Raw genomic sequence first — 25,059 nt, 5'->3', positions numbered from 1 at the left:
GTTGGACACGGTAGGAAGCCATTCAATGCATTTTATCGTCTGAGGAAGAAAAAAAATTTCTCTTAAAACTTGGTTGCATGAAAAAGGGAATGAAGCAACCCTCTCACATCCCTCCCCTGTTTAGTAATAAGAAAACACCAGCGCTACACTACTTTAACATGTGGTTAAAATTACCAAGTTCCTGTTTTTCCACTTTGCTCACCTGACCGGAAAATAAAATCAGAAAGAGCAGACGTTGAGTTCACCACTTCCTCACAAGCCGGGGCGAGAAGCTCCTGAAACAGAAACGCGATACAGTTGACAATAACAGGAACGAATAACTTGCATTTACCCGGTGCCCTTCAGGCGGGGGCTGGCGTCTCGGAGCGCTTAACAACAACAACAGCTTGCATCTCTATAGCGCCCCGTCACTCAGGGTAGCGTCCCAGAGCACTTGACAGTGGCGGAGCCTGACTCTGAACCAAGTGGTGGTGGGTGGGGGAGTGAGAGGGAGGAGGTAACTATAAGCTCAGTTGAAGAGGGAGGACTTCCTCTTCAAAAGTTCTAAAGTTCAATAAAGTCTGGGTATCTCCCCCACCCCCCTCTCTCTCTCTCTACCCCTCCCCATCCCTCCCCACTCTTTGCCTCCATCACATTGATTCCATGCCAGTGATTTGGAGGGCAGGAGACAGCACAGGGTGGAATCTGGTGCAAACCAACACCCTTTGCAAAACAGGGGGAGCTCTGGATAAGAGTTTTTGAAAATATTTCCTTCCACGTGGTGTGCAGTTGGTTTCACTTCTGTTTCACTTGGGCTTTGTTGGAAGATTCTCTTGAAAGAGGAGGTGAGAGTGGATCACCTGGAGCTGATCACCTGGATTGCAGCAAAAAAAACCTCCTCCTCCACAACAACAACAACAGCAGCAGCAGCAGCAAAAGACAGTGTGTGACTGGGGCTGGTTTTGACCAATGTGACACACACACTCACACACATACATACATACATGCAGCAATTTCAGCAATTTCCTGCAGTTTGCAAGCCATGTTATTAGACTGGAGGTACCTTCATGGACCTTTAATCAGAATTCAGTGATAACCTACATTTCGAGATCAGCTTTAGTGGGATTTCTCTCTTTCTCTCTCTGTGCAGAAGAGGAAGAGATTTGTGGAGATCAATCATATCACCCAATCTCACTCCTCTCTTTTTCTCCCCCCCCCACCCCAGGACAAGATGTGGGGAGAGAAGCAATACAGGTGGTTTCAGTGCGTCTTGGGGCTAGTGGGCTGCCTGGCTCTCATCTATTCCATCTGCACCCCTTTCTGGATCCAGGACAGGGAGGTGAGCAAAGGGCTGTGGAACTCCATGGCTATAGTCAATAGCACAAACACCACAGTCACCAGACTGGGAGAGGAATACAACCGAGGTAAGAGACCAGCTCCGAAGCTTTTAATAATAATACTAATAATCATCATCATCCTCATCATCATAATAGTAATAATGTTAATTGATCCTTGCATTTGATATAGCGCCTTGCACCATGTCGTCGGGATGTCTCAAAGCATCTCACGGGATGTATCGTAAAATGGATTGACTTGTATTATTGTGGGGCGAACGCGGCTCGACAGATGTGCACAGCAATATCCCCACAAAACAGCCATGGAGCTGAATGATTTATGTTTTATTAACGCGAGCAATGTATTTTTTTCGGTTGCTAAAACGAAGTGAGAACGGGCGATTGTGAGATTCTATCACAAAAGCAGAGATTGGGCTACAACAGATGGCTTCCTTGTCACAAAAGATTGAGGAGAGCAAGAATAGTTGTTGCATTTGAGTCAGCACCCTAACACATCGTCAAAACGTCTCAAAATATTTCACAGGGTTAACTGTAAGGTACAGTGACTGTATTTATAGGCAAATGTCACAACCAATTTGCACACAGCAATGTCCCACAAATAGTCATGAAGTGAGTGACCAATTTTTTTCTGGGGACTGTTGGCCACGACACTGGGAGAGAAACACCTTTCCCTTTGAGCAATGCCATGGGATCTTTAACGTCCACCTGAATGGGCAGACAGGACCTTGGTTTTATGTCACATCCGAAGGACGGCACCTCTCACATTGTAGCACTCCCCCAGCACTGCACAAAAAGTGTCAGACTAAAATAGCTCCATTCCCGACGTGGGGCTTGAACCAACAACCTTCTGACTCAGAGACAAAAGTGACACTGACTGACACCTGTGATGAATATGATTTGTGATAAATACCAGGACACATTCAGCACTGAGCCAGAGAAAGAAAACCAAGTCAATGAAGGAAAGGAAAGGCAGCAATGGGCCGGTCCACAGATCCACAGTCAGTCTCCAAGTTGGAAAGTTTCTGATATCAACTGGCCTGTCCTCCCTCTGAATTTTTGGAGGGTGGGAGGGGGAAGAGAAGAGAAAAAAGACTGGATGATGGACGGTGTACAAACCCAAGTTATTGTTGTCGTAGTACCTGGTATGCTTTGCCTCGCCTCTGTTTACAGTGGCTTCCTGCCTATTCACTCGGCCGAGAAATCATACAAGAAAACCAAAGACAAGAGGGATTTACAGGATCGAGAGGTGTTATTTCCTCTTCCAACACAGAAGTTACAGTAGAAAAACCTTTTGTTTGCTCTTAAATAACTGAGAGGCTTTCAAAAATATTTCTGCTGCACCGAAATGCCAGGATATGGGGTTCGAACTGCTGTTTTAGACTTCAAGGTTAAGTAAGCAAAGTCTGAAGTACAGGGGAAGCATTCCGCACAGTGTTGCAATAGGTGTGTAGGTTTGCCGTGTTCCAGTCAGGCCTGATCTTGTTTGATTACTGTCAGTGGTTTCTCAACACGCTCAGTGTCAACTCTGACCTCTGACTGGTAAAAACAGAGACAAATTGGGAAATTTTGAGTCACAAGTTTCCATTCTGACCTTTGTTCATTTTCTAGTCCCAGTAGATTTTAATTCATTTTGATCCAGCGATCCAAGGTAGATGCCCAGATGGGGCAAGTTGCAAAGGGATATTTACAGAACTGGAAACTGCACAATCTTCAGCATTCATTTATCTGTGTTTACACATATTTTACGCATTGTGGTAAGCAGGCAGTACTATCAGAGAAATAAATACAGCACTATCAGGGAGATACATATGCCAGCGTTTATTCAAATCCAGTTTGCACCCTGTGCAACACCCAGAATATTATTTGCTCAGATGCAGAGAACCAGACTGAATCTAAATAATAATTCTTTTATTTGATATAGCACCTTGTCATGTCTTCGAGATGTCTCAAAGCACTTCACAGAATATACTGTAAAGTGAATTGACTGTATATTCTGTGGGCGAAATGCAGCAGCCGATTGTGCATTTAAATATTAGCTTGTTTTATGAACTGAGAAAATATGGAGATATGTTTTTTTAAGTTACTTTCTTTTATTCTAGATGTGGAAGCAGAGCAAGTATTCGGAGTGATTGCATGTCTCATGGCAATCAGTGACATCTGTCTTTGCTTTGTGTTCATTTTCTTCTGGGATGCGGAGATCCACACTCACTCAAGGATGAATCCTGGGCGGAAGTTGTATCCAGTAACCCTGCTTCTTACATTATTTGTGACGACTGGTAAGGTTGCAGTCCTCGGAGACTGAAAATAATAATAATCCTTTCATTTAATATAGCACCTAATCACATCTTCGAGACGCCTCAAAGCGCTATACAGAATATACTGAATTGACTGTATAATTTGTGGGCAAAACGCAGCAGCAAATTGCACACAGCAGTGTCCCACAAACAGTCGTGGATTGAGTGACCAATTTTTTATTTTTTTGAATTAATTATTACCCCCGGAAAAGCAATACCCCAATTGGCTAACAACTGGGTTCCTACTTACTGCTAGGTAAACATAGGCATGTGGAGTAGGGAAACTTGCCCACATTTCGCCCTGCCAGGAATTGAACCCATGTCTCTCACTTTTGAGGCGAGTGCTCTAACCACTGAGCTACAGGACTCCAAATTCCCCCAGAGTATCCATACAGAATGGCTTTGGATAGATTTGCACAAAATTTTAATTCTTGCTGTTTCCCTTTTCAAAGTAATATGTTGAATATAAACAAAGTACAATATTTCTCTGCTGGACTCCCATTATCTAAGACTATTGGCACATTAAATGCTGGTGCTAAATTGCAACAAGGTGGGTAACTGTTGTGAACTTTGTGGTCATTTACACATCATACGTCCAATTTTTATTCCGCATTGATTTTGCACTTAGTTCTCCTTATGCATTTCTTGACCTCAAGCTGAGCAACAAAGAGGATACATACATGTGTTCCAGGATATACTTTTTAATGCTAGCCACTTGCAACTATTTTCAATTGATTTTTTTTTTTGCCAGTTCGTCATAAACTAAGAATAGCTATAACAACATTGAAAGTTTCTTTTTAAAAAAAACTAAATCATTATACATTATGCTTTCTCCCCAGGCTTCTTGTATCTCATCACATGGTCTGTGTTCACCAAACACTACAAGCACCAAATCAAGGATATTAAGCAACTTGGCTCTTCATTTTGGATGGGAACCTTCTCTTGGGTCATTCTGCTGGTTGTTTCACCAGTTACCTACATTGTCGAGCTGTGCATTTCTCCCGACCAAGAGATTGAGCCAAAAATCGTGAGAACTGCCCTATTACCTAAAAAGAGAAAAAAAAAATCATTTCTTTAAGACTTATTAGACATTGTAATGGTATCACAACTTTTTGGACACCTTGTACGAGCTTGCATTCAAAACACATGCGTTGTTGTTTTTCGAACACTGGCAGCTTCTAGAAGATGAAGATTATTTTTAAAACAATGATTGGTTCAGAGCCTACATTTGAAAGACATTCTGTTCAGACCTGGAAAAGGCTGGCTTCAGAAAGAACTATTGAGAGGATAGCCAAGATACTTGAACTCATAAGATCCATAGAACTAATGGATAATAAGTCAGGTCTATGGATGCAAGGGCATCTATAAACTTCATACCAACAACTTCATTTACCTTTAACACGTTGGGCTACGTGGACCTTGGTTGTGTGGATACAAACCCACTACCCAGGGCAGAATTTTGTAGAATAGTATTGCACATGGCTTCTTGTTGTTCAAACTGTTTCTTGCTAACCCATGTGCTGTAGATATTACTGAGCAGATGGGCTGCTTTAATAAAGTTATTCCTTCTAAGTGCAATATTTCATCTCCATCCATTGCAATATAAATCTGTTGCATTTTTTAACAGCCAAATGAAATGGGGGTAAACTGCACATCTTCAAAGACCATACCCTCACCTTGTTACCACAGAAGGCAGTCAGTCTTTTACAGAAAATTTGTATATTAATATTACTGTAATTGACATACAAGAGGTCCCTGTCTGTGAAGTGAGGATTTGCAAGAGGAAACTAAAGAGCAATCTGAGTGGAAACCCACATAAACATTCTGCTTCCACAGGGCCGCTTTCTTTGCTGGATAATCTGACAATCTATCTTTTTGGTGACAAACTGATTGTTGTTTCCTGGATTCAGTGATCAAGCCATAAGTGCAGTCTTTGCAAATTATTTCTGAATACAGCTCTTGGGGTTTTTACCAGTTGATGTGTGCAAGAACCACATTTAGGACATGAATCAGCATCGTGTTTCAGCTCTCAATGTAGCTAACCCAGACCGCGGCAGAAAATAACTGCAGATGCTGGAAACTTGAAACAAGTCCAGTATTTCTATTTTGTTGCAGAACTATTTTAGTTTGTAACACAAATATATTTATTCAAAAGACAATCGATTTGAATCACTGAAATCATTTGAATCATTTGAAAGTTCAGTACTGTTGTCATACTTCGACTGACTAACATTGTTGGTACAGATCAGAACCAGGAGTTGGCACTAAAGATTTAGTTGCATTTCATTTTGCTGTTGATTTTTACAGAATGTTTTGTTAATTTCACCCAAAGCAGAATAGACTATTGAGTAAATGCATTTAATGGCCGAACTCATATTTTTTTACTGAGATGCAAGGGAGTAAATTCCTGTGCCACTCAGTTCTCAGAACATGGGTGAATGAAAACCACATCGGAAAGATATTCCTTAAGCCTTCCCTTCTTCAATTTAAACTTAGTTGTGGAAGATATCCCAGTACATGGAAAATAACTAGAATAAACCCAAAGCTGATGCAGTGTTTAGCTTCCATTAAGATGATGCCTCAGATGCAGTTAGAACCATAATGATCCATTTTTCTTAAAACGTTTCCTACATTATTGATGCTCTCTAAATGTATATTGGGACCTTCGGCCCAGACTCGCACTGCAATTTAATGCCAAGAGAACTATATGGTCAGAGGTGCCATACTTCATTTAGATGCACATTAAAGATACCATAAAACTATTTGACGAGAGAAGAGTTTCTCCCACTGGTCCAGCCAAAAATCCTCCAGATTAATTGCTCATTTACTTCATGGCTTCTGTGGAAATTCACTGCCATTTTGCCTATAACAACACTTTATAGAATTACTTGTGAAGACATGTTTTGACAATATCGTTATGTAAATGCAAGGATTGTTATTTTAGCGTTCTAAGACAGGCTCAATTATCTAACATTATCGTTGATACACTGCGGTGTGCAGATGGTAAGCAGTATTCTTGCAATGACTCCCTAGTGCGTGTGGTAGTGATTTAATTCTAATTTGTAGATTGTCGTCTCATTTAAAAAAGGATTGCAAACCAGTCACAAAACCCTTAAAGACTGCTCGTGGGCACATGTGTTATCCCACAAGCTCTGGGATGCTATCTTATGTGAGAGGCGCTATATGAATGCAAGATGTTGTTGTAAGTTGTTATTTACATGGGGTGCAAGAGTCAAAGCAAAATGCTTAAGTGGCAATAACTTGTAATTTTACTACACATATGGATACAGAGTAAAAAATAAAAAACTAATAATCTTCTGGTAATGATTGCATTAAAAAGTGACAATGTGGTACATAGTTTCCTCTACATTCATACATAGCATGTTGTACTATAATACAACATTGGGTGCAATACATTTTACATGAAATACATCTCTCCCCATTGGGTTCACAGCACACGCTTCACATCGACATATTTTTACTCTACACAGCTAGGCCACATGGCGACCTATTCTTTGTGCCAAGGCAAAGGTTCTAATACAAGAAGTGCCACATCTCATGTGTCCCTAGGAAAACGATCACCACTGGAATTAATTATAAAAGGAACACCGCACATTGATGGAAGAAAAAAACCCCATAAAAATACCTTGTTTTTCAATTTAAGAAAAGGTCTGTAATGTAACTGTTAGTGAGTGCAAGACCATAAATCCAGCTCTGTCAAATATTTAATATCCAGGATTTTCCAGGGATTAGGTGTTAAAAAGAGACAAATTATTCCACATATCGTCAGTTCAACATGATACAGAGTATTGTTAAGAAATGCTTTGCAATTAAAAAAAAACACCTTTTGACACCAAGCCTCGCCCTGCTATTTAATTGCATATTCAAAATAGCTGCAAATAAACAGGCAATTCCTGCAAACTATCATTGCCAACACAAGAGATGGGTGAAAAAGACCTCAGGGTGACTGAATCATAAGGAAACTGACTCACTTTACTTCCAATCAACTGGATTTTCCATTGCGTTCACCAAATCTGGACCAACTGCATGTTGGTGTAAATTTAAATATTTGATTTAAATTGTAGCTGTTTATCTAAACACCTAAAAATTATTTTAGTTTTCATAAAACTTATTCGACTGTGGCCAGTTTGAAAACTTCTTACAGTTTTATTCCTTTTTTTAAAAAAAAACTTCAAAACTCGACTTGAGTCCATTTAAAAATTATTTTCCCCCCAAAAAACAGAAAGTCTGTAAAAACAAATCTTTACAATGCATTCCTCAGCAACACTCCTCAAATGATTTATTTTTCATAATAGATTTTCCTTGAAAAAAACTCCCAATGAACAGCACTCCGTTTAAATTAGACAAAAACTAATTTCTTACAACCATCTACTACGGTACATTTAGTAGTTGCCAGTATAGCAATGCCTAACACCTTCAAATAAGGCATGTAAATGGGATGTATAAAATTCCAACTTAATATGTACAAATTAGGTGGAGGATGCAACAAGAGATTTATAAAAGCACAAATGGGGGTGCTTGGGCTTTTAATATACAGAATTCATATTTGTTCTATTACTATCAATAACACTTTCAATGTAAAAGCACCATTATTACTCTGGAGTGTTTTTTAAAAAAAGAAATATCCATTGAAGGAACGGGTTGTGTTATGGAGAAAGATATTTAAACACCTCTGTACTTGGCTATTAAACTGTCTAAAATGCTGAAAATAATGATAAACAACTGCAAAAACAATCAACAGAACATTTAATGTGCTGGAAATTAACTTGGGAACATCAATAATCAATATCAATATTTTCAGGTCCTTACACATTGCTTCAAAGACTCTTCTGCTCGCCAATAAGTAGGCACCATTCTCTGACTTGGTGAAAACTTGTACAGGATCTTATTCTACTTTGTCTCAGCCCTAACTGTAGAAGAGATATCAGTGTATATTCTCTGCTTCTCACAAGCCATTGTAGTAGCTCCTATTGTCCAAACTTGCCATTTAGTACCAGATTATTGGCAGTTTTGTGCTGTCACCTGATCTCCAAAGGCGTGGGTTTAGAATGTCCCAACTAATTTCATAAAAAGAATCTTTTACAGCTAACAAATGATAGGCATTCATCCCATCCCACCCCCACTCAGCTCCCACCACCAGCTTGGGTGCCCATTCTGCACTGTGAATGTACTTTGGGACATCCTCCCCACATGAAAGATGTTCTATAAATATAAACTGTACTGTAATAACTGGGCTGCAAACAAACCCTTGTCCCAGAGATGAAAGAGCAGTGTCGACGGCTATTATGACATCCAGACTCGCCTGATTAATTTTTGTAGATACAATATTTTTCATAACTTCATTTTCTTAATATTCAGATTGGCTTCATTGGTTTCACTCTGTCCTGTTTGAAACAGAAGACAAGGTTTTTAGGAAAAAGCCATACTGTAAATGGGACTAAATTTTAACGGTAAAACTATTAAACACAGAGCACAGATGTGGTCCTACGGGTAAGTTTAATAAATAACAAAAGACTCCATCGTAGAAGTACACTATCAATGGCAACCTATGCGAATTTAACTGGTTTAGACTCCAGCAACCTCCGCAGCACACACTCTGGGGTCCCTCAGGTCTTGCCAACCTGCGCCAAATACTTTCCGGGATTAGGTAAGCAGAACATGTCCCTCCAGGGAGAGAAAGCGCATTCCATTCTAACAATCTATCTCTGGAATTTAGATGTGTAGGTGGGATGCGTGGAAATCTCAGTTTGGTTTGGATACTCTTTAGCACGGTGATGGGTTTTCGCATGTTCAGACACCCGGCTGACCAAAAAAAAAAGGACTCTGGACTCCTTTTGTGTGTGTTGAGGTTCCGAATGAATAACACAACAATTGATTCGCCAGCGGGGATAGGGGAGGAGGAGGAATAAACACTGCTCAAGGGTCATGTCGTGTAATCAGAATGGAACAACATCAGGATGGTCAGATTAACTGTATTTTGTGTCGTTCTTCAATTGTGGAACGTGGATCACGTCAACTTCTTTTTTAAATTAAGCCAAATTGTCAAACTGTTGTGTAGCTTGGTCACAGAATAAGAGGCAATTGAAGTGGTGTCACCCTCCAAGGAGCAGGAGAGGTCTTTGGCTCTCTCCTTTCCCTACTGTGACAAAGCCAATAATTAAAAAAAAAAAAATGTTTTGCTTTTGCAAGCTGCAATTCTCTGCAACTCAGCAGCACATGATTCATAGCACTTAGCATCTGGGTTGTGGTACGTTATTTGAACAGACTTTCACAGAGCAATTTATTTTCTGTTGGAAGAAATTTCAACACGTTTTCAATTAGTGTCGATGAACAGTTTTCTTTGTTCCTTCAACATGCACAGAAAACCCCAAATATCCCATCTCCACGGCCCTTAATATCCATGGGAAGGAGAAATCTATCAAGTCGTTGGCAAGGCCAACGGCTCTGGTCATGAGTTTGTAAGGTCAGGTTGAGGGAAAGGAAAATTTAAAAAAAACACCAGCATTGTTATACAAACCAAGTAAGTGTTAAGACTAGTTTTTAACCCAACAGTATGTGATACCCAATAAAGTGTGAAATGATCTACAGATAAGATCTCAAAACCTGGCTGGAGCACCACAGAGGGGATTGGTTAACTGACATCAAAGGCTGGTTACTTTTCTGCGAGTTTACAGAAGACTTCATACACCTCTGGATTCTCCTGAGCAAACTGCTCCGCCGTGTTTCTCTGCAGCCAGTCGGATGTCCGCATCTGCTGCCTCAGAAGTCCAATGAGACCATCGAGGGCAGGGTTGGGGGGTTCAGGCTGCCCAGCGACATCGAGGAGATCTTCAGCACTTTCAGCTTTACTCTCTGCATTGGGCGGACAGGGGGGCTCCTTAGCAATAGGTGGAGCTTCGGTCTCTTGCGCTTCTAGGACCTTCTTGAGCCTCTGCATTCCTACATAGAGTGACAGTGACATTCATGTAAACAATGAATAAAGCAGAGATTAACTACAACGATTAAAAACCTGCTGATGAAGCCACACAGTTGGTTTGTAATGATCCTGACATTAAATGACATGCTGTATGAAATTATTGTGATCGTCTTTCCAAATCCCCAAATAAAATCCTATCACTTGACACACAGTGAAATCTGCTAAGCACTGAGTTTTTTTTATTAACAATTACTAACAATTTTTACCTCTTTCTTACACAGCTTTATACAATTAACCCCTACAACAAAAGAGCTGGTTTATTACTACACCATTTGGTTTGGTGTTCAAAACATATACATTTTTGTCCACTACGACCTGGTTCATGAACAGGAAACAAATCACAACACAGCAACATTGAGGTTGAAATTACTCTCTCCTCAACATACAACAAATCAATGAGAATTTAATGTAATACTTTTTTGCGAACCCGAATATCTTAACTCACCCTTAAGAAATACTATCTGCAAATCATGCACGCTATTTATTTTTGGTTAACCAGCGTCTGACAGACATGGAAATCCATCGTTATGTTTAAGAATATTCAAAACAGAGAGTATCACATCCACATGCCACCTATGCATGCAAATTTTCCTCATGTGGAATGGAGTGCCTACTGTTTCCTTATAGCACAGCTCATTGAGAAAAGTCAGATGCAGGTTGGCAAGAGCAAAAGCTTTTCATCTTACAAGTCATCAATTTGAAGCTTGGTTGGACATATTGTTAGAATATTTAAAGAATAATAAACTTCATATCGCACCATATTGCACATGCAATATCCCGAATATCTACTGAAGAAACCAAAATCCAAGTTAGGGTCTTTGATTGTACAGTTCATAAACAATCAGAATTTGCTGAAAGGAAATATTTAGAAGGGATAGAGAAGGTTCAAAGTGGATAAAGAAAACACCAAATTGGAAGCAACAGCAATCCATTAAAATAGTGCGTCAGTGATCTCACCTAACTGTATTCTGTAGGTTTTGTCAGAAAACACGATACGGAACCATCCTGGCTCACAGCAGAAAAACTCCTTCCCATTGCTGATGAGAACCTTGTTTTCGAGAAGCTGCCTCCATAGTTTTATTTCTTCTTCAAATGTCGGGCTCTTTAAATACTGAATCAGAAGAGACACACACCAAGTGTGGTTGCAGATCATCTGCTCATTTACTCACATGAAAAACAGTTTCTTCTAATGACTACAGAAAAGGTCCCAAGATGTCACAATATACATATATACACTGAACTGTCCAGAACCTTGGAACGTCGCTCTCAAATGAAAAGCGCTATACAAATGTATGTTGTGGTTGTTATATCAGGCTTGAGAGGCAGATAAAGTTTACTTGTCTAAAATTTCCAATAGTTTAGGTTCCATGATACATTACTTCAGCCATGGAAAAGAACCTGACAAAAGCTAAACAACAAGCATTTACAAAGATTACACAAATTGATCAGAATTGCAGCATCAGCAGATCAAAGGCCAGCAGATGAGATGAGTTCCAAAAGGTACATCATCTGCCCAATAGGATTTGCAGATCGGATCAGGTGAGAGATGTCAGTACTGGGGAAAGGAACGTTTTCCCACTTGGCACCAACATCAAACAATTACAGATGAGGCTATGTCAGCCTAGCCCCATCCTATTCTCATCCAATGCACACTGACATGCATGTTCTACAGCAGAGATCACTGAATAATGATCCTGAGCAGGAACCTTGACTGACTGTACCGCTCCCCCCACCCTCCACCTTTCGCCCAATAAGGCTGCCAATTTGAGCTAAATTATAGATACTTCTGATTATTGGAATCAAATTCTGTTGGAGCAGAGTTGACTTTATTCCAAATTCGTATCAATTTGGACTTTCACCAACAGAGCAGACTGGTTTGAATTGAAACCCAAATCATAGACGGTGAAAGGATAGTATCTGAATTTGTAGTCTTACAGTTCCTTTGATTTCCGTAAACTTCAAATATTAATTTTTTACCCACAGAACTCTCAATTCCTTTGCCTGAAAATGTTAAAATGATACTCTGGAATTTCATGCTGTGTTTTTTTGCTCTGGGGAAGAAATACTAAAGGAAGGTTCAAAGCGCCAATGTTAAAGATGAATAGACAGGAGACAAAAGGAATATCGAAGAATACTGCACAGATAACCTTTCTAAAATCAGCCCAGATAAAAAGGCCTGCAGACCGGTTCAGGAAAGGAATGCCCATCGCTGTTAGCTCGTCTGCTATGTACTTGTGAGCTGTTTTTAGCCTGGCACGATTCGTTGGTAAAAACACCTGGTTGATCCAATCTACAAAAAAGTGAAACATATTTTTAAAAAATTAATGGATGACTGAAAATTACATAGTTTGTTGCAATTAATCTTCAAATTCTGAATTGTTATATCATATATATGTATATGATACATTATTTCCGAGCTCCCTGATGGTAAATGCACAAGGGCCAGACAGAAGGTTTCAGTTTCAGATCTCATTCTGCGCTGAGTTAACAGTTAGGACAATTGACCTCAGTGGCCCTGGCGAGCGAGTGGAAAACTAGCCATGGTTCCTGCTCCCAATCACTATCCAGAGAGTTCTGCTGGAATGGGCTGGATGTGAAGTTTCAGGGGAGGACAAGATTATCTACAATCAAACCCTCTCTCTCCTGCTCTTCTCTTCCCCCCCACCTCCCTATCCAATAGCAGACTCACGACTAAGAATTGCACATTAATACTGGAGACTTACGGATGAGATACTGGGCAACCTGTATAATAGGTCCATATCATTTTGTGAACATCCACAGTTAGCAAATGGCAGTCACAGGCTGTGGTATGAGGATCAATTGCTGAAACATTATATTGTGAGTTGTCGAGGCTGCCACTTCCGTCGCTGGAATATTGGAAGCTTACTCCTTGCTTGACAAGATATCCTACATCAATATGGGAAATGTAAGAACCTTACCTCGGTCTTTCAATAACTGTGCTACTGCATGTTGTGTGGGTCCTGGAAGAGCATGAAAATAGGACAGCTGGCCCAAGGCACTGATGATGTCCATGTTCGCTGTGTACAGTGTACTTACTCGAAGTCCACTGGCTGCCAGATCCTAAGTAATGACAAAACCCTTCATTAACATCAATTCTGATGAGGCTCTATTTCCCTTCGAATGTACTAGCAGGATTCCAAGTCATGTTGCAATATATAAAAGCTTATGTGGTAAAATAAACTATCAGGCTAAAAATGTAAACAACAAGCCAAGGCACTTAGCTAAGCACTTAAAGGCATTCACTTTACATGAAACGTGCTAGAGAAGTTTCCGTGTTATGTGGAGCGTACTTGGCAAGTTACACAATATCAAACCAGTTTGCAGTTCTGGTTTCTATCAACAAATGTCAGGATTGCACTTTGCTTTCATTTATTTGGTACAATTTCCCTGCTGATAGAAATGGCTTTGATTTGCACATTCTAATTTCAAGGACCTAGACAGTTACAATAAAAGTTACATTTTGGTATTTTAACATCTAATCAGGTAAGATATTTATTTCCCACGAAATTTATATTGCAATATATTTGCATATATTTTGCAAACTCATGCAAATCCAACTCTAGTCAGGTCTTCATCTTGCTGGATAAACACATGAAACCCATCACAAGTGAACACATATTTAACCACTGATAACTATCAATGCTTTACCTTGCTAATTCCCCACATCACATGAGTTCTCTGAGGATCAGGTAGCCTGAAAAATAGTACAATGCAAGTATATAAACTTTGAAAAACAAAAGCCACACAAACAGACAAATATACGGAAAAGTGCCAACTAAAATTAAGGAAATAGTGTAAAGTCAGTCATTTTTCCTCACAAAGTTTTAGTGAAGAAAAACAAACCAGCCAAGAAGTCAGTCAATCTATAGTTAATGAAATTGATCAACACCTTCAGTTTTTGCCCAATTTCCCACCACCTCCAAAACAATTAGTCAAAGTGTAACATGTCAGATTAAAAACAGAAAGTAGGCAACATATGCTGCATTTGGTTAATTCTTGCCTGGTCCACATACTGTACATAACCTTGCCTTGAATGTACCAGCAGCATTCAAGTGACATGTTACACATGCCAAAAACAGATAAAAACTCATCATTCTGTAGCCAGACACGTTTAAACTATAAGAGGTGAACAAGTGGATTCCTTTTAGCATCTCTGTACTGTAATTCTAATGTAAGCCTTCCAGCCTCTCCATTTCTCACCATTTCGCAGAATCCTATTTTATTTAACCTTTCCCGAACATGACACTTGCAGCTGCGGTGGCAATACACGTAGCAGATTCGAATTGTCCAATGGAAAATGCAGGCTCACCTCTGCAAGCTGAGGACACTTTGGAAAGAACAGGCATCACCAAACACTGAGAGCATGTACACTTCATCCACTATTACATGCAATTTGTACCTACAGCACAAGGAAAAAATACAGAGATTTAGTCAAGCAGAATTGAAGATAATATTGTGATGTAGGCAAAACGCGACAGCTAATCTGCACCAAGCAGCAGGATTTACAAAGTGCATTGTTTAGCATTTACCTCGGTCCTTATGAACCTTTGTTAGGCTGCACAGTTCCTGACTCCCATTGTTTTGGACGAAATCTCACCTTTTAGCAAATTCAAGAAACTCTGTCATTTCTGCTCCCGAATAACTATCGCCCAAGGGATTGTGAGGATTCATCAAAATCATGGCCTTGATCGACAAGCCCTAAGAGGGAGGGGGTCACAGAGCACAAATATTAGTGAACGCAGAAAATGAAATGCAACAATAGAGTGAAAAATTATCAACAGCAATGGTGGTCTAGAGCAGATTGCTGATGATTTTAGGACTTCATTGGATTAAAACTGAAGAAACAAGAGAGGCCTTGTCAATGTAATCATTCATTCCTCACCAAGAACGATGATAAGTTTCTTGACACACAGAACAAAGATACGTTTCTCTTATAGATGTTTTCAACTTGCTTTGGGCGGGATGTGCTAAATCATAGTCTTTGCAATAATCCGCTGTTCAACGTCACTCATTGAACCAACCATCAGTGATTTTATTCTGAACGACAATGAACCAAATGTAGGTGCAATAAAGTGACTCAACATTTTATTGTGTAAATTGCAACTCCAGAGATGAATCCAAAATTGAGGATCAACCTGTTCCTGGATTACCTTGCCAAGAGCTGCACACACAGTAGAACGCACTTTGCACTGCAGGATACAGGAGGATAAGGCAAACTGTAGCTTTGTATATCACATCGTGTACAAATTCATTATACCATAAACTCCAGCTGCTGTGTTGAATTCTCATCCGTCTGATTATGAAAGGTTTAACTATCAAAGCTGGAATTCTAAAATAATAAGATATTGGAAATGCCAACCCTTACTTTAAAAGATTACATCGACAACAAAAAAACTGATTATAAAGAGAGGTTGTCTTTATTTTGCACAGGGGCACATTTCCGAACTGTTGACCAAATCATTGTACATCCTCACCTGGCGTTGTGCAATCTGCATGGCTTTTTCAAGCTTTTCTACAGTTAACTGAAATGGACGTGTCTGATCGTCAGTCACCTGAAACAAGGCCAGACAGTCAGTGGAGAACTGGAAAGACACAGACTCATACAACCACTGCTCACTAAGAAGCATAAGATTTCAGTATGAGAGGGAAGCCAAGTTACCCCACTCCACCAAGCAGTTAATAACAACAATAATCCTTATATTTAAAACACTGAATTAAAACTAAAGAAAAAAGGAAGGCAATGCTAATGTTATCAAATCATTCCCCACCAAGTTTTGACACACAGAACAAAACTAAGTTTCTCTTCAATGTGCTTTCAACTTGCCCTGGATGGGCTGTGCTGAATTTTAGTCTTCACAATAACCCACTGCTCAACATCACTCAAGACCAAAACTGGCAAAATTTGGCAACAATTACCCAGTTGTTATCTCATTCAGGGAATAGTGCATGATCTGGGAGACAAATCTTTCATCTAACGAAAACTGCCTGGGAAACCACATCAGCAGTAAAAAAAAATTGTAAGAAAAGCTGAACCTTTTCCTATTTTGTACTAAAAGTCTTTTGAGGTTCAGATATGAAACCTGCTGTTGGTGCAGTTTGAGGCTCCACCACATTAGCTGGTGACAGAAATGTGGCAGGGCATGAAGTTTCTTGAGGTGAATGGACATTAATGCAGTGAATGATTGCTAAGTGGGTGATGTGCATGTTGTAAAGATTTTCACAAGCACCATGGCAAGCCAGAAGAGAGACAGCATTCAAAAGTGAGGAATGCTGAGTGGTATTGTTATTAATTCCTGATCACAGGAGAACCCAGCTGGAAAAATAAACTGGTACAATTTTGCTATAATTGCAAATTGAAACTCAGTATTTTACACAAACATTTACAAAGTGGAATTAGATAAAGATGAGGAACAATTAAAAAAAAATATTTTAAGCTAGATTCTGAGCAACAATATTTTTGTCCTTAATTTGCTTACTTTGCTGTCCAAATGCAAATGTAGAGGCTTGATTGAGCTGTAGAGAAATATATCTCCTGTGATAACCCCATAGAATGGAGTGGGCAGTATGATTCTATCTAAAAAAAAGGGAAATTATCCTGCATGAAAACTGTTTTATATAAAAGAAAATTACAGCTGAACAAAACACAATCAAAATCTAATTTACTTCTTTGGCTGCTGAATAAAACAAGCATCATAAACCATTTAATAATTGTATTTTATAGGTCAACAGCAAGCTCAATAGGTCTAAGACCCACCACAATCTCCTCCCGCTCCCCCCTCAGCAACAATTCTGAGGAGTAAGTTCAGGGTTTAGTACTTAAAAGCCTACATGTTATAGGTCACTTTGCCCAAATTACACTATATGTCAATTTAAGCTTTCCCTACATTTGCGGTATAGTTTTGAGGTATTTTATTGCAGTCATTTAGAAATCTTACTCCTGCGATTTAAAAAAATATTGGAACGTACTGCCTGAAAGGGAGGTGGAAGCAGATCCAAAATAACTTTCAAAGGGAATTGAACATGTACTTGAAAAAGAAAAATTTGTACGGCTAAGGGGGGCTAATTGGATTGCTGGCACAGGCATGATGGGCTGAATTGCCTGCTTCTGTGCTATAAGATTCTATGAAAAACATTTTTGTGCATATTAATGCATGAAGTGAAAGATCCAAAAGTGTTTTTCAGTGTAGTGACTGATTTTGTACACAAACATGGCAGACTTTTCCACAAGCGAGGTGCCACAAGAAGCCCTTCCGTATATGAATAATTAATCTGGAAGATTGTTGGCCAGGACACTCCCTTCTCTTTTTGAATACACCATATGATCTTAGGATGTCTCATCCTAAAGAGAGTACCTCTGGTAATTCATTCTCCTCCTGTACTTCTCTGGAGAGCTAGGATAGACAGGACTCCTGAAACAAAGCATCAGTGTATATCTCGGCTACCAGAAGGGAAGTCAGAACATTGTACAACTTAGCATTCACCAACCTTTAGGATCACAGACCACAGTAGCCAGCGAGGCATAGAGAGATCCACAGCCATTAACGACTACTATCTAAAAATGGCAATGAGCATGCTATTAGAAAATGTTAACTTTGGAAAGGACGATTCATCATAAAATACATACAATATTTCTACATCATAAGTGTTCTCATCATTACACACAATAAAGTTTGCTATTCGTAATATGAAGCACTTTGGGCTAAGGTTATGTGTCGTGTAGTAGCCAGTTAGTAAATCTAATGTTGGTAATTTCAGTCGACAATCAGATACATTTATGACAGGATGTGACAGAAAGAGAGCAATAGTATTTGGAAAATGCGATCAAGAGACAGATCGTAATGTTAGTTTCCAGGTTTACACCTTCTTCTGTGCTGCACAGATAAACTATTTTCAACCTAAACACACAACTGAGTAGGATTAAGTTGATGACACTGGTGCGGATATAAACTGAAACACTCCCCAGCCCATGTTGTAAACTGCAGAATTTAATAGTGATGGATATTCACTCTTTCAGACATTTCAAAAATCACAGTGAAGCATTGTGTTCTGTGAGTGTCAATCTGACTGGGCAATACTCACATTTTCAGGTTTGAGAGGTGCTGGTGCCTTGCAGTGGTACGTTAAAAATCTGCCAACTTCTTCTCTGAGACTGAGGTGATAGAAACAAAAACATGAATAGTGTTGAATGTTTCATGTACAATTCGCTCATGAAATTCTCAAACTGTGGGACAGATGATACAAACATCAATAAATTCAAGGCAAAAAAACTCCAAAACAAAACATAGTATAAACAAACTTTATAGACTGGCACTGAGGATCCATCTAGCATCAGCGTTTAAAGATAGCAAACTTTTTGTTCCTTGCTGATAATGGGACATCTTGATAACAAAACAATGGCTATATTTAGTGATGGGTGTATGAGAACCACCATTTGTGTGACTTGGGACTCTATCTGAATGTAGGCATATGAACAAGGAACATCAAAAGGAGAAATAAAGAACATCAAAATAATTAAAATGGAAATGGAAGGTATCTAAAGTCGCCAGAAACGCAGAAATTTCACTCATTACTTACAACTGGTGGCCCTTCCAGTCTGAATACTGTAGAAGTTGAGGATCTATGTAACACATGTCTTTCTGTGTCAGCTGCAAAGAAGAATTATAAATTGATGAGCAGGTATGAAAATAGTTTTTGTTAGTTAGTTAGTTAGTTGGTGTTATTGCTGCACTTATTGAATTATGTGTACACAACCTCACATTCATGAAAAAAGTTTATGGGCATTTGTCTAATCCAGAGGTCGTACAACAATAAATCTGGAATCCATGACAAAAGAAGGAAAATTCACAGAAATTAAACTAAAAATTAAGTTGGCATTTTGGAAGTTACATTTTATCTGAATTAATGTGGCAACTTTCATATACTATTTTAAGCTGCTGTACCTAATCAGGTTTTATTTCAGATTTCTAACATTCAGTTTTGATTTCAGAATACAATGTCAAAATTAGTTGTAGATAACAATACACATACCCTCTTGCAAAGCAGGTCAAAGCACAGTTTATTCTCACTCGTTCCCAGATTAACAATGCCCTATAAAGGAGGGATAAAAGCAAAAGTAAAATAAAGTCTGCAAGTTGAACAAGGAATCATGCTCAGACATATTTTAAACACTCACCCCAAAAGGACGATACTCTCATTCAAAAGGCAGGCGGCCGGCTGTGTGCTAAACTGGTCCAAATGTCACTGGAATTCCAGTCCCTGGGTTACAGTCAGTTTAAGGTAGGTACAGTGCTATAGTGTGGGCTTTTTATTACCTGTCATTTAGAATATTAACATTCACCAATTTATTAAACACACAGGAACAGCAATTCAGCAAATAACTACTGGTGTCAGTGGAAGAGAATTGCCAAGCTTTCTGAAATCAGAAGCATGTGCTCAAATCAGATTTTTTTTGCACAGAAAGCATCATGCTTAATAAAGCATTCTGTCACATTACAATGTACTAAACAGCCCCAATATAGTTACAGTGCAGCTCATAGCATTTCAATATTCCCTTCACATCAACAAATGGTCTTGGATTCTTTTGCAGGATATTTTCCATGCAGAATATTAAAATGTATCCAAACATTATAACTAACATTTTCATCAATAAAGTTAACTTTGCGATATAGATCATTAAGAATAAGTATCAACTGAGATCAAAGTTTGATTGGTAAAATTTCCACAGCTTTGTTTTTCAAAGTAGCCTGGATTATTCAGAGAAGCCAGCTGCCCAGGTTATGGTTTGAAGCCTTATTAAATGGAATGAGTTGGAACATTGTTTCACAAGAACGAATTGAAAAATCAAAGGATTGGTTTATTTGCAGCAATGGGCAGGTACAACTCAGGACTGCCCTCACTTTGCCCTATTAATGTGTCTGAATCCAAATTAAGGTCATCATTGGTACAAAAGCGCTGCACTTTTTTCAACAATTTTGAATGGCAAAACAAATGTAAACATAAGAGTAATTTTGTATTGTGACAATCTGTTTCATTCAAGATTTGTCCTTCCATTTCTTGACTCTCAAGTGGAATCAAAGATCAGTTAACTAACTAGCTAGCTAGCTAGCTAACTAATTAACTAACGGACAACATAACTATCCTGCCAGATACAGGGAATAAATTATTTGTTGGTCCCTTCCCCAACCAAATATCAGTACTTCTTTGAAAGACTCTGGTTAGACTGCATTTTGCAGTTTAACACCCTTCAAACCACTTACATTCGGGTTTGTGTCTTCATCATGCTTATCTGCATGGTAGGCCACAAAACCTTCTTGCAGTCCGCCACAGAAATTATTAATTTCATTTCCTCGCTTTGATAAGTAAATACTGGAATTGAAATTTTGGAATGTTGAATTAGGTTCCGCATCAAACACAACATCTCGCAGCCCGTTCGGTAAGGATTTACTCTGCTGTTGCATGACTCTACTGCTATTCTCTTTAGAGGCAGTGGTCGAGGATGATGACGGGACATGACCCATCTCAGGAGCTTGACCTGAAGACGGAGTGAAAGCTTGGCTGAGGTCCAAACCCATGCTCTGTGTGGAACCACCGTGCCTGAGAGCGTTCACCATCTGGGCGAATATGGTGAACATTCTGTACTCGTGCTCCCTCTCCAGTTCCATTCGGCGCTGCTCCAATTGCATTCGCCGATCTTCCAGTTCCATGTCTCGTTGCATTCTCCGCTCCTCCATTTGTAAGAACCGTTCCTCCACCACTCGTTGAGCAGTCAGAAACTTGAGAAGGATGTCGTCCAGGGGGTCTTTCACACGAGGGGGCTTTCTTTTCCGACGAAGTCTGTGGAGGGATGAAAAAGCAGGGCCTGAGCCGCGCATCCCTGAGGAGGTCCCTATACTTGGCTCATTGTATCCTGAAAAATCAATAAAAAGCGCAAAGATCAACATGAAGTGCAGATTTATTTCTGTCAGCAGCTCCAACAATCCCCAAAAGAAAAGGTAACATTGTTCAAAAGGATAAGTCAGAGTGGGAATCCAAAGGCTGGTTCAATCTGTTAGGGTTTCATTTCTCTATAGCTGTTAAATCCTGCAGTCTGGAAGCTGCTTGCAGATCATCCATTTGTTTAAGCCAAATGCAGAGTAAAGTAGAGATAGAAGATTCGTGAGGCTCTTTGCGAAACACATGATTTATTCTCAAGGTTTATTTTTAAAAAAAACCCTGCAAGTCAGTAATATTAAATTAAGAAATTCAGAATCCAAAAATAAGACAGTGTAACACATAACTTACAGTCCCGCAGAAGTTGCTGAGCCAAACTGCTTTTCAATGAAGAAAAACTTAGTTATAGCTACACAGTATTCATTTTCTTTCCTTTCTGGCAAGACCGTCTATCTTCAGTGTGTGTGGCTTGGTAAAAGTCTGTTGTACATATAGGGCAAAGTACAATACACTGAGTGATTACCCGTCAACACCTCTCGTCACGAGAGAATTTGACTAAATTTGCCAGTGTAGCCATTTACAATGAGTAGAGATTACAAAGCTATTAGACAGAACATAGTTCTGCTGGCTAATTAAAGAGTAATGCTCCCAAGCCTCTTGCCATCCTCCAATTCTCAATTTATACTTTGCTGGATTTCTTGCTCTTGCATTTAATCCAGTGCAATTTCAAACGGAAAGTTCTCAACCCTTCACCTCACCCACTGTGGTGCTGTAGCTTTCTTAACACTGAGACACACACCATGCCAGAATCCAGGCTTTGCACTCAAGCTTTCTGGTTTTCATTTAACCATCAACCAGGAGAGGCAAACAAAAGATAACTTTCCACAATCAATTAATCCTGAATGCTCTGACTCAGGCTGGAATGGGTCTGAGCTCCCTCAGAATGTTGAGAAATGAGTTGCTGGCAGGCTGTTCAATCATGGGGGAAAAATACAAACATGCCTGATCCTGTCCATACCAAAGTCCTTAAAGAATTCAACAGAAAATAATCAGGAGTGTCTAGCTCAGCTGATTTGTCTCTCTCTCTCTCACCCAGCCCACGTAACCGCAAACAAGCCACAATTTACTTTGAGCCTGTATGCCACAACAGAGCCAGCATTATTCAATGTGCTGAACCAGTATATTCGGTGCAACAAGACTAGTTTGGTTTTGTTTAGTTTTTGCCATCTCAATAGAGTATACAAGTTTGGTTTTGGACGGGCTCAAAAACACATTTGTTTGAAAAGTGGCCCTGTACAGAGGACTTCCATTTTCCTAGATTACAGCATCCGAGAATTATAGGTGGCGTAAGGTCCTTTAATAAAGGTCAGTGTAAGACCATAGGTGTAGCGATCAGTCGCTCCACATCTGTATAGTTTTCAGCAAAAACAGCCAAGGCTACAACACACAATGGTCCATAACTGACAATTTCTAAACATACAGGGGAGAGAAACCTGTTATAATCACAGGCTTTAAAAGATTCCAATGTGGTTTGGATCTTCCAGATATATTTTGCAAGATACAGTGATAGAGCAGGGATAATTAAGGAGATCACCAGCAAACAGTACAGAGTGAAAGAAATCTCTGAATACTTTACTTAGCTCTGGAATAGGCTCCTCAGGGAGACAGTTGAAGCAGGAAGTCTTGATTCTTTCAAACACAGATTAGTTTTCTTTTAGGAAATAACATTATGGAATATAGTACATAGGTAGTTTGGGACAGATGTGCAATGCAACCACCAAGAAGGTGGAAGGCGAACTGGATGGACCTTGGTCTTTTTTTGTCTAGCATTTCTTATAAGTAAACGTCTTAGCAACTCCTCCAAGTCAAGTAACAAACCTGATGGTGAGATGGTATTCTCTGCAGGAATGTCCACTCCGATGACGGGTGAAGTGTTGTGGTGTCCCCTTTCCAAGAGGCTGCCGTCCACTCCATGATCTTCCCCACCGCCTGGGTGAAGAACGAGAGAAGGCGGTGGCTCAGGAGTCGCACTGCGTCCATCTGAGTCCACCTCCTCGCACTTAATATCCATTAGTTCCTGAGGATGGTGTGAATGAGAAATCCCATGAGCAGTGAGATGGTGGTGGTGGTGATGATGAGGATGGTAGCCATCTCCTGCCCCTAGTACACCTGGTAATATCTGCTGTGTTATCACTGTGTTGCCCACAGTACTGTAACAAATATTTGGTCTGTTAGACAAGACTCTGTCCATCACCTCGAAAAATTTCCATGTCCTTCCTCCCCTACAGATCTTGTTATTGTCCTTAATCCTTCTGTATTCAAGTTTCATCTTTTTAACCTTCTCCCTGCATTGGTCTCCTGTTCTGTGGATCCCCTTTTCTCTTAAGACTTCAGCGATCCTGTTAAAAACGTGTTGGTTTCTCAAGCAACTCTCCAACTCCATTTGCACTGACTCATCGGCCCAAAGCTGTAGCAATTCCACCACCTCAGGGTCGGACCAGTTGCTCCCTCGCTCATATTTCTTGCCTCTGAAGTCCATCACGGCTCATTAAGCTGGAAGATATTACAGTAAACGGTAAGTTAATAACCCTTGAATTTGATATACCGCCTCATGTCATCAGGCTATCTCAACACACCACAGGATTTTACTCTGAAGACTTTGTACTTGTAGGGAAATTTTGAGCACACAATATGCAATGTCATTTTACTTTCCAACGTGAAAAGAATTTTGTTTCGTAAGTTTTGAAAGAGACCCTGAAGTTTTGTAGCAACGTTAAGCACACAGGACTGGAATTTCTATATATTGTCCTATCTCCTCTTCGACCGTGCTTTCGATCTCCCTGCATCCCCCTTGCTCTCCACCCTCCCTGAACCCAACACCCAGCTCGGATCCAAAACTCTGTCTGTCCAAGGCCTTTGGACATCCTCCCGACGTGAAAGGCGCTTTACAAATGTAATTTTGTTGTTGTTGTTGTTGTCCCATCTCAATATTGAGCACCTATAGAATGTAAAGATTCACTTTTAGCAATCCATGGGTTAGAACAAAATATCTTGCCAACTCCACTTTGTTGTGTAAGTAGCAATGTTAAATTTGGGAAACCTTGCACTCATACATGTGAATCTGAGCACAAAAGCGGTTTCACACATTCCAGGTGTGCGCCCTTCATGTCAAGACAGTATGAATTAAAAATGGCATTACGCAAGTCAACTACTGTAAAATGCACAACTGGGCAAATGCATCTGTAACAGTCCAGGGACAAACAACCTTTTGAACAAAATCCACATGTATATCTGTATACAGGACAACACAGTTTATACTTCACACATTCATCTTGCACTTCATAAGAGGAAGATGGAGAAACAGAATGCCAAATGTGGAGTTGTCTTATCCTACAGACTCTTATGATTACCTACAACCCTTAACAATTATCAGCACCTCAGTTTGGTGTGAACTAATTGAGACTAAATGTAAATGCAGTTATGC

General features: G+C 39.7%; 2 protein-coding genes and 1 non-coding gene across 12 annotated transcripts in view; 1 reads left to right on the top strand and 2 right to left on the bottom strand.

The window, feature by feature from the left end:
- Window positions 1-663: 663 nt before the first annotated feature.
- On the top strand, window positions 664-6,952 carry si:ch211-256a21.4. 3 transcript variants are annotated; one of them, XM_007887618.2, is made up of 4 exons: window positions 664-824; window positions 1,205-1,403; window positions 3,434-3,610; window positions 4,468-6,952. In XM_007887618.2, exons 2-4 carry the CDS (start codon window positions 1,211-1,213, stop codon window positions 4,704-4,706), a joined length of 609 nt encoding a protein of 202 aa, XP_007885809.1. In that variant the 5' UTR covers window positions 664-824; window positions 1,205-1,210; the 3' UTR covers window positions 4,707-6,952. The 3 variants fall into 3 exon arrangements, with proteins under 3 accessions (XP_007885809.1, XP_007885808.1, XP_007885810.1); XM_007887617.2 differs by having other exon boundaries at window positions 664-921; XM_007887619.2 differs by lacking the exon at window positions 664-824 and adding an exon at window positions 928-1,038.
- Window positions 3,925-3,996, bottom strand: trnal-caa. Its single transcript has one exon. It is a non-coding gene; the product is annotated as a tRNA-Leu (tRNA).
- Window positions 6,953-8,378: 1,426 nt separating the features above from the next.
- accs (1-aminocyclopropane-1-carboxylate synthase homolog (Arabidopsis)(non-functional)) overlaps window positions 8,379-25,059 on the bottom strand; it is a 35,225-nt gene continuing 18,544 nt past the window's right edge. For 5 of the 8 annotated variants that reach the window (XM_042341336.1, XM_042341335.1, XM_042341337.1 and 2 more), the window contains 16 exons: window positions 23,454-24,128; window positions 20,903-21,552; window positions 19,674-19,733; window positions 19,221-19,291; window positions 18,726-18,795; window positions 18,132-18,198; window positions 17,123-17,220; window positions 16,121-16,198; window positions 15,244-15,344; window positions 14,956-15,045; window positions 14,295-14,340; window positions 13,565-13,706; window positions 12,773-12,915; window positions 11,583-11,736; window positions 10,306-10,588; window positions 8,379-9,033 (listed from right to left, as the gene is read on the bottom strand). In XM_042341336.1, the coding sequence (XP_042197270.1) occupies window positions 9,024-9,033; window positions 10,306-10,588; window positions 11,583-11,736; window positions 12,773-12,915; window positions 13,565-13,706; window positions 14,295-14,340; window positions 14,956-15,045; window positions 15,244-15,344; window positions 16,121-16,198; window positions 17,123-17,220; window positions 18,132-18,198; window positions 18,726-18,795; window positions 19,221-19,291; window positions 19,674-19,733; window positions 20,903-21,552; window positions 23,454-24,114 (2,724 nt within the window). In that variant the 5' untranslated portion in view covers window positions 24,115-24,128 and the 3' untranslated portion in view covers window positions 8,379-9,023. Of the gene's footprint in view, window positions 9,034-10,305; window positions 10,589-11,582; window positions 11,737-12,772; window positions 12,916-13,564; window positions 13,707-14,294; window positions 14,341-14,955; window positions 15,046-15,243; window positions 15,345-16,120; window positions 16,199-17,122; window positions 17,221-18,131; window positions 18,199-18,725; window positions 18,796-19,220; window positions 19,292-19,673; window positions 19,734-20,902; window positions 21,553-21,926; window positions 21,994-23,453; window positions 24,129-25,059 lie in introns of those variants that run through there. The other 3 variants (XM_042341340.1, XM_007887614.2, XM_042341341.1) reach the window with 3 other exon arrangements.

Source organism: Callorhinchus milii, unplaced genomic scaffold (genome assembly GCF_018977255.1).
Source record: "Callorhinchus milii isolate IMCB2004 unplaced genomic scaffold, IMCB_Cmil_1.0 Scaffold17, whole genome shotgun sequence".
NCBI lineage: Eukaryota > Metazoa > Chordata > Chondrichthyes > Chimaeriformes > Callorhinchidae > Callorhinchus > Callorhinchus milii.
Note: the sequence above shows the minus strand (reverse complement) of the source record. Positions and strands in the feature narration are given on the sequence as shown.

Bases quoted from the DNA above. Each gene is read 5' to 3' on its own strand.
- si:ch211-256a21.4 (XM_007887618.2), top strand. From the start codon at position 1,211: ATGTGGGGAGAGAAGCAATACAGGTGGTTTCAGTGCGTCTTGGGGCTA. The intron at 1,404-3,433 runs GTAAGAGACCAG...CTTTTATTCTAG, and splicing joins GGGAGAGGAATACAACCGAG to ATGTGGAAGCAGAGCAAGTA. The intron at 3,611-4,467 runs GTAAGGTTGCAG...CTTTCTCCCCAG, and splicing joins TACATTATTTGTGACGACTG to GCTTCTTGTATCTCATCACA.